The 8,328-nt window shown below is 52.1% G+C and overlaps 1 protein-coding gene across 9 annotated transcripts in view; it reads left to right on the top strand.

Annotated features, from left to right (window-relative positions):
* FLI1 (Fli-1 proto-oncogene, ETS transcription factor) overlaps positions 1-8,328 on the top strand; it is a 139,242-nt gene that overhangs the window by 79,575 nt on the left and 51,339 nt on the right. For all 9 annotated transcript variants that reach the window (XM_081531095.1, XM_081531088.1, XM_081531087.1 and 6 more), the window contains one exon: positions 8,010-8,164. In XM_081531095.1, coding sequence (XP_081387221.1) covers positions 8,010-8,164 — 155 coding nt within the window. The remainder of the gene's footprint in view (positions 1-8,009; positions 8,165-8,328) is intronic.

The raw sequence follows: 8,328 nt of genomic DNA, 5'->3' as shown, positions 1-8,328 counted from the left end.
TTACGAGAGTCGACCCTGATACTGTAGGAGAAGTGTCCCAGGGCAGGGCCCAGGAAGTGACCCATCGCAGGACTCAGAAAAGTGCTGGCTATCCTGAGGGTGACTGTCATGAGTGAAGTCTGAAAGTTGAGAAAACATTAGTCTAGTTCACGAAACATCAGGCAAGCACAGGGAGATAAAAACAGAGACCAAGGGAGCCCTGATTGGCTGGCTAAGAAAACAGCGAATTTATTCCACGTGCAGATGCCGATTTGACATGACATTTGAATATCATCAGACCTGTGACTGAACACTTGAAAGCTGGGCATCATTGTATACAGAGAGTGGGGAGGGGAGAGTCAGAAAGATAGAAGTTAGTGAAATATTCCAGGTAGAAAGTTACAAAATTCTGAACTAGAGTCATGGCACTGATTGTGGCAATGAAAAGGGGAAGACACATGAGGGACATATCAGGGGGATAATTAACAGGACTCAGGTTGATAAATATTGCACTGGGGGCAGGGGGAAGGGGGTTTGTGTGAGGAAAGAATCGAAGATTAACAAAGGTTGGGTGTTTTCCAAGAAGGATGGTGCCAATGGCACCCACAGGGGTGGCAGGAGGAAAAGCTTTGAGAAAGGATGTCAGCACCCCTGTGAGATGCGTCAGGAGCCATCAGTAAGTAGGACATCAGATAAAAACGTCTATGAGGCACTGGAAACAGACGATCAGATACTACTGGGGGATGCAGTTGGAATTTAGACTTGGGCATCATCACTAAAGAGTTCTACCTGTGCTGGCAGATGAAGCCATGGAGCAGACAAAACTAGAGAAAGCAGGAGAAGGGGGTGCTCATGTGGTGGGCACCCCCCTAGAAGGTCCTGGTCTCAGACCTGCCTGTGAATACACCTGGCCCCACCACACTCCAACCCCACTAACCAACACCAGCCCCTGGGATCCCAGCTACCTTGCTGGCATAGAGGATTTCAGGGAGGCTTAGGGGTTCTGAGCCAGGAGCCCTTCTGGTGAGTCCCTCCACAGAGATAATGAGGGTACTGACTCGCTCTCTGTGGAGGGAAGTCAGTGATTGTCAATCTTTCCACGTCACCATTTGCTCTCCATCTGCCTCCCATGAGGTCTATATTGTATTTACATCTTGACCTAGAGAGGCCTGGCGTGCTGCAGTCCATGTGGTCGCAAAGAGTCGGACACAACTTAGCGACTGAACAACTAGGGAGACACATTGGGCTTTGAGGGGGTAAATGACTTGCCTAAGGATTCAAAGGTGCAGTGAATCCTTTTCAAAGGTGCAGAGCTGGCCCTGCACCCCAGCTCCCTGATCCTGGCCCTGTGGCTACTCTTTCCATCCCCTCCCCACCCACCTGCACCCACCCCACACGTGGACAGCATTCAGCAAGGCCTCCCACATGGGCCTGACCACAGCGTTCCCAGTGCTTGCTGACAATCCAGACTCACCCTTGAACAAGCTGGAGCCTGAGTCCAACCCCCGCTCACCTCCACTGCCCACCCATCAAAGCCAGTGCCACCTCTCTTTCTAGGCCACCTGGGAGCCTCCTCCTTCTTTCCCTTCCTCCTCTTGCCTTTCTGACGTCTCCTCATCATACAGCAGCCTGAGTCTTCATTTCAAAACATTTACCTTTCTTGCTCAAAATCCTTTAATGGCTTATGCTGCAGGGAAACCTCAAGCACTGCAATATACAAATCCTGGGCAGAGGAAGTCCCCCCAGAGAAATCGGTTTTCAGAACCCCCTCACCAGCTCCACTGAAGCTCCTCCCATCACACCAGACGCCAGCTGTAGGAGAGCTGCGTGAAGACTCTGGAGACCAGACATGGTATCTACCTGGCTCTGGTTTCACAAAGCAGCCCCTGCTTTTGATCTGCCGGTCTTGACCAGGGCCAGGAGCTGGTGACAGCGTAGGTTCAGAAACTGACGTCTCCTCACCCCTCCTGGGAAACCAAGATGATGCAGTGGACTCTTGAGAATCAGACAGGTTAGGTCCAGACATCACCAGCACCTCATAAACATCTCCTAAGTGCTCACATGGAAGCTGGAGTGGTGGGCAGCAGGGAGCCAGGGTTTTCAGAAAAACTGTCTTTGCTTAGGATGGAACCCGGTCAGATCCCATTCTTGGATCATGCAACAAAGAACCAGCATGATGAAGCAGATGCCGCCCTATTTAAATCTCTCACCTGCCACACTGTGCTTCTGTCCTCTCGGTACCACTGATGATGTGCTTTTAATGCAGAAGATAATTCCTAACTTCAGATAAAAAAAACAGAGTGTAAAACTTGGGATTTCTTGGCTCATACACTGAATCTGTGGTGTCCAAGGCAGTAGCCACTGGTCACAGTTGCTGCTGTGGAGCACTTGAAACATGACCTATCCAAAATGAGCACATGCTTGATGTGTATGTTAATACACTGGCTTTAGGAGACTTAGTGTAGGAAAAAAGTGAAATACGTCATTAATTATTTTTTTATATTGATGATGTTGATCATCTTCAGGCTGTATTGCATCAATATATTTTAATATATTATTAAAATTAATTTTACCTTTTTTATTTTAAAAATGTGTCTACTAGAAAATGTTACATTATATATGTGGCCCTTTAAACTGGACAGGGCTGGGCTAGAATGTTTTGGACCAACTCAGGGCTTCCCTGGGTCAAACTGTAAAGAAGCTGCCTTAAATGCAGAAGACCCTGGTCCAATCCTTGCATCGGAAAGATCCCCTGGATGAGGGCATGGCAACACACTCCAGTATTCTTGCCTGGAGAATTCCATGGACTGAGAAGCCTGGTGGGCTATAGTCCATGGGGTCGCAAAGAGTCGAACACGACTGAGCCACTAACACATTTGTGGTATCTTGTTATGGCTGCCCTTGCAGATCAACAAAGTACCCAAAGATCTATTTCTCTTTTCTGTTCATGATTCAGTGAATTCTCCCCATGTTCTTTGATAACTTGGAATTCTGAGTTACTTGATGCTTATCAGAGACCCTATAGATATTTGTGTCTCTAAAGGAGGTATTCTGTGTGACTAAAGCTACAAGATCCTTCTTGTTTCTGATGCTGCCAATAAGTCATCCAGGCCAGGGCACAGGGGCCAGCGGAGAGACCGATATCTGAGGGGCTCACAGAAATTCGAGCTTGCCCACGTTGGGGCAGGTTTGCTCCCTTTCTCCCTACCTTCCCCTTGTGGTTGAATCTGTTACCATAAATTGTTCTTCAAACAGTGTGACCCATAGGCTCCGTGCTGGATGTAGACTTCAGCAAGCTGATCCAAGTTGTGGTCTGCAACTAACTCTCAGCTGCATCCTGTCTCAACCACGGGTGTGGGGGAAAACATCCCATGAAGGAAAAAAAAATATCAGCTTACGGAGGGGAATGGCAAAGACTTGCTTGCCAGAGTTGCTGGACCAGAGTTCACTGTTAGTCTGCCCTGATGCTGCCTAGACTGGCCAGAAGGATCCAATGCCCTTATTAGGCACCTACAGACTTAACTTCCACACACAGGAGGACGAGCCTCACACACCCTGTCACTCCTGCCTCTGACTGCACAGTCCTGTGCTAAAGTGCCTTCTAACACTCTGAACCTTGCAACGCAAAGCATGTTAGGCAGAAGCTGGGTGGGAGGGGTACTCAGGGTTCTGGAGAAGCTGTGAGCATCTACTCAGTGTAGGTTAGAGTGAAAGCTTTACTATTGGTGATTTCTTTTCTTGAAGTTTGCTTTTGCATCTCCTTTTCAAAAGCAAAAAGGTCATATACACACATCTCTGCATGGCTCCTACAGAAATCCTAAAGACAACACAGATTGGCGCAATTTCTGCAGTATACATGTGATGTAGAAGACACGCCGGATATTGCTAATGCTCCAATAGCCCTTGGGACCTAAGGGCTGTGTGGACATTGGGTATCCATCGACTGTAAGCCTGGGCTGCAGACCTGTGGGTCTGGATCCCATACTCTGAGTAAAGTTGCTCTCAGTTGAACCAGAAGGTAGAGAAGATGTTTGCATATTTGAATGGAATTATCTTCGGGTAAATGGGCTTCCCTGGTGGCTCAGTGGTAAAGAGCCCACCTGCCAATGCAGGAGCCACAGGAGATGCAGGCTTGATCCCTGGGTGAGGAAGATCCCCTGGGAGAGGAAGTGGGAGCCCACTCTAGTGTTCTTGCCTGGAGAATCCCATGGACAGAACAACCTGGCAGACTACAGTCTGTGGGGTCACAAAAAGTCGGACACGACTTAGTGATTGAACAACAGCAACAATCTTCAGGCAAGGTCTTTGAAATCTCCTGTTATGCAAATGCTCAAGATTTCTCATTGTGTTTTAAATCGCTTGACAGTCTGCGAGGCACTTTTGGAAACCGGAAGCCGTCTTTTTAAAGCAGTGGTCCCTGAACACAGAAATAAAACCAGAGGAGTAAAGACCTTATGTCCTTTGGTGAAAATAAAGGACAAGGCTGCAGGGCCCACATGGCCTTTGCTGTGGCCTCCAACGTGTGGCTTTCTGAGCCACGGCTGAGTGGGACATGCTCTGAGCTACACTTTCAGAGCCACCACCTCCTCTCCGCTCCTTTGTGGCAGCCCCTGGCCCTCCTGCCACCTTTCCCAGTGCTGTCAGCTGTCTGCAGACCCCAGCCCCATGCTAGCTGTAAGCACAGGTCTCAATATGAGTCAGCGGCAGAGTGGGCAGGCTGAATGGCAAAGCCTCCCCCCTCCATGTGTGCCCCCCTTGTTTTCATCGGTCTTCTCCACAGGCGCCAGCTGCCTCGTTTAAGAGCAGCCTTTATGCTGTGCTTCACCTGTACTCCCGGCTCCTTCCAGTAGCTGGCTGGGCCCTTGGGAGGCTTGTGCTGTCTGCCCAGGCAGAGTCCCCCGGAGTGGAGGGGAGCGCGGCAGGTGGATGGGGACGGCTCGGCTCTCCTTCCTTCTCTCCCAGGAGTCAGAGGAGGGCTGGCCTACACAAGGCAGAGGTCAAGAGTGGGGGCCAGGATGTCTCCCATAGGGTGCCCCTTTGCAGAGTCTGGGATCAAAGACAGAGCTTTGTTCCAGAGGACAAGCACCCAGGCAGGTGGGCGATGGGCAAGCAGATGACCTTGCCCAGCTAGGGAGCAGGTGCAGGTGAAAACACGGGAGTGGGAGGAGAGAGAGGAGGGCACAGAAACGTGGGAGCTTCTGTGGGACCAGAAACAAAGAGGTCCCCACCACTGGACGACCCCAGTGGTCACCCCAGCTGGAAGGCCCCAGGCTTGACCCTGTTCAGATGTCCTCCCCAGGGTCCCCCACCCCCCACCCAACAGGTGCCTTTCTCACCACGGTGCTCAGACTCCTTACCAGGAGAGGTACCAGGGAGCTTTTACTAAACGATTCCTCTGTTCAAATTTTTATTTTTCTCTCCTCCTGGTACCAGTGACTGGCCCTGCCCTGGGGCGCCGATGGCATAAGGGGCCATTTCATTGCGATGCTTTCTGAGGTCCGACTTCTCACCTCTGCGTGGCCAGAGTTCTGTTTTGGGCTCAGAAATCCCCAGAGGCTCAGCTGATGGTGGAAAAGAATGTTCACAACTCATCTAACTCTGATGTTCCCAAAGAAAGATGCAGCCCACGGAGGGCAAGTCCCCTTCCGCCACTGCCGCCCACCGCCCCCAATCCCCCACCCAGACGCCGCCTCCTCGCAGAAAAGTGCTCTTCGTCTGCCCATCCGGGGGAAGCGTGTGCTCTGGCAGCCCCACCCGGCACGGCCTCTCCCAGCCAGTGAAAATGTTGCTCTCTTGGTTAAAGGCCAACTTAATCCTCCAAACTTCGGCTGCCCTTGGGTTGTTTCACAATGGACAAGTATGCTGGGGAAGGCTGCCAGGCCGTGGTGGTGGTGTGTGTGTGTGCGGGTGCGGGCGTGTGCATGCGTGCATGGGTGTGTGCGCACCTCCACGGGTAGCGTATGTGCCTGTATGCGTGTGCCTGCACCGGTGGCGTCGGCGCCTGTGTGCGCATGCGCCCACTTGCGGTTTGCTTGGAAGAGCGTGAGAGGGACCAGGCCGGCTCCGCGGGAGCTCAGCTCAGACGCGGGACCGGGGTCTTTCCCGGACTGCTTCATCTCAGGCCAAGTCCTGCTCCAGCAGAAGCCAAAGGGCCAAACCCTGGTGCAAAGCCCTGAAGTGCTACTGCCGCCCCTCAGACTGCCATGGGGACATTAAACCTTCAACAATCTGGGGCTCCGACGGCTGGTTCTTGGTTCTCTGCCTGGAAAAACAGTAGGCGAATAGTAAAACCTTAAATTCTAACATGTGTAAGTTATACATCTTATTTTCATTTTCAGCCCATGTTCCCCTCTGTAAGACATCAGGAAAAAATTACCGTCTGACTTCTAATATCTCAGTGGAGCATTTATCTCCCAGCTATGATAAGTGATCTTCAATATTTTTTTCCTTTCAGATTAAGAAACAAATTCATTTAATTTTCTTTATTGAATGTGCTCTGGCCTCCCTCCTCCCCTGCCATGTCCCCACCCTCCCTCCCCTCCCCTCTCGGGCTCGGCGGCCATTGCTTGCCTGCCCTCCACGCTGCTGCCTTTTCAGGATGGGCGGGCCCATCTGGCACAGCCTTGCTCCTCGCCTGCTCCTTTAGGCTTCGGCATGGTCTGTTCCTGCCCACAGCAGAGAGAGGGAGGGCAGCGGCCAGACCTCTGGAAAGCCGTTGGAGGTTCTGCAGCCCAGAGCTGGCCGGCTATAATCTGAACCTTATCTGAACTCCTGGGTCTGAGGGCCTGGTTTGGAGCTCTTGTGAAGACTGGCTGTCTCCCAGGTTGCCAGAACTGATGCTTCCTGCTCTGGACAACCGGGAGGGTGGGGTGGGAAAGCTGCACCCTCTCTTTGGTCTCGAGTCATTTCCCTCGGCCCTGGCGCTGGGGGAGTGGCTGAGTGGAAGTGGCAGGGCAGGACAGCACTGCCCTAGGCACACCAGGAGAGTCTGTGACCCCAGGCTCTGAGTAGTTGGTGTGTTTTGCCAGCCTGCTGAGGCACCAGGTGGCCACAAAGGAGATGTCAGCTCCATCTCCAGACAGATAGATGCTCCTTGCTGAACTAAAGCCCTGTGCTCCCATCTTGCAAAATAGCAGGGGCTAACCATGTACTTCTCTGGTTTTCTTAACCATAGGAAAGAGGTGTTAACCTTTGTCATGTCTGACCTGGAGGGTGACGGGGAGATTCAAATAGAACACTGTATGAGAAGCACATTGAAATGATATACATGCAATAGTAATGAGTGATTCAGGACTCAGTGATTGTTCAACCTCTCTGGAAGGCACTGTAGAGGACTGCTGTTGTTGTTTAGTCGCTAAAATGTGTCTGTGCAACCCCATAGACAGTAGCCTGCCAAGCTCCTCTGTCCATGGAATTCTCCAGGCAAGAATACTGGAGAGGGTTGCCATTTCCTTCTCCAGGGGAATCTTCCCAACCTAGAGATCGAACCTGAGTCTCCTGCACTGGCAGGCAGATTCTTGACTGCTGAGCCACCAGGACGCCCACTATTACAGGATACTTGAGGTTAAAAAGAAGAAAGCCATGGCACCGATCCAGCCAGGGGAAGGGCACCTGCCAGGCTAACCATCCCACAGTGTGACAAGTCCTAGAGCCATGGCCGAAACAGGGTGCAGTGGGAATGGGGAGAGGCCTGTCTGGGAGCCAGGTCCAGTGCTTGCGCCTAGGGAGGGTAGGTCGCCTGGCAACAAGGCTAAAAGTGTCAGCTGCAGGCAGAGCAGAACTCAGAGGTCCAGACTCCAGTCTGAGGGCAGTGAGCTGCCAGAAAGTGTTTAAGTACCGTAATTATAGGATTGGGCTGGGATTTGGAGAAAACTAGTGGCCGTGTGGATAGAAATAAGGCAGCGTCAGCAGCACCCCTGTCGCCCTCGTTCCACCTGGTAGGGCTGGGCAGAGGCTCCACGGATGCGCCGGTGGCAGTGGCGACAGTGACACTGATGCCTTCCTCTGGGCTTTGTCTCTTCTTGCTCCAGGGAGTCTCCAGTGGACTGCAGCGTCAGCAAATGCAGCAAGCTTGTGGGCGGAGGCGAGTCCAACACCATGAGCTACAACAGCTACATGGACGAGAAGAACGGCCCCCCTCCCCCCAACATGACCACCAACGAGAGGAGGGTCATCGTCCCCGCAGGTACTTTGGGAACCCTTTCTCTGGGTGCCACGCACGTCCTCAGTCTTCTGAGCTAGTCATCCTGGGGGGAGGGGGTGCATCTACATCTTCATCTGGTACCCTGTTCTCTATGGAAATGCTTATCTGGGAAAGCTGCACCTTCTTCCCTGGCCGCCCTCCAAGAC

The sequence above is a fragment of the Giraffa tippelskirchi genome, chromosome 10 (genome assembly GCF_054371585.1).
Source record: "Giraffa tippelskirchi isolate mGirTip1 chromosome 10, T2T-mGirTip1v1.2.pri, whole genome shotgun sequence".
Taxonomy (NCBI): Eukaryota; Metazoa; Chordata; class Mammalia; order Artiodactyla; family Giraffidae; genus Giraffa; species Giraffa tippelskirchi.
Note: the sequence above shows the minus strand (reverse complement) of the source record. Positions and strands in the feature narration are given on the sequence as shown.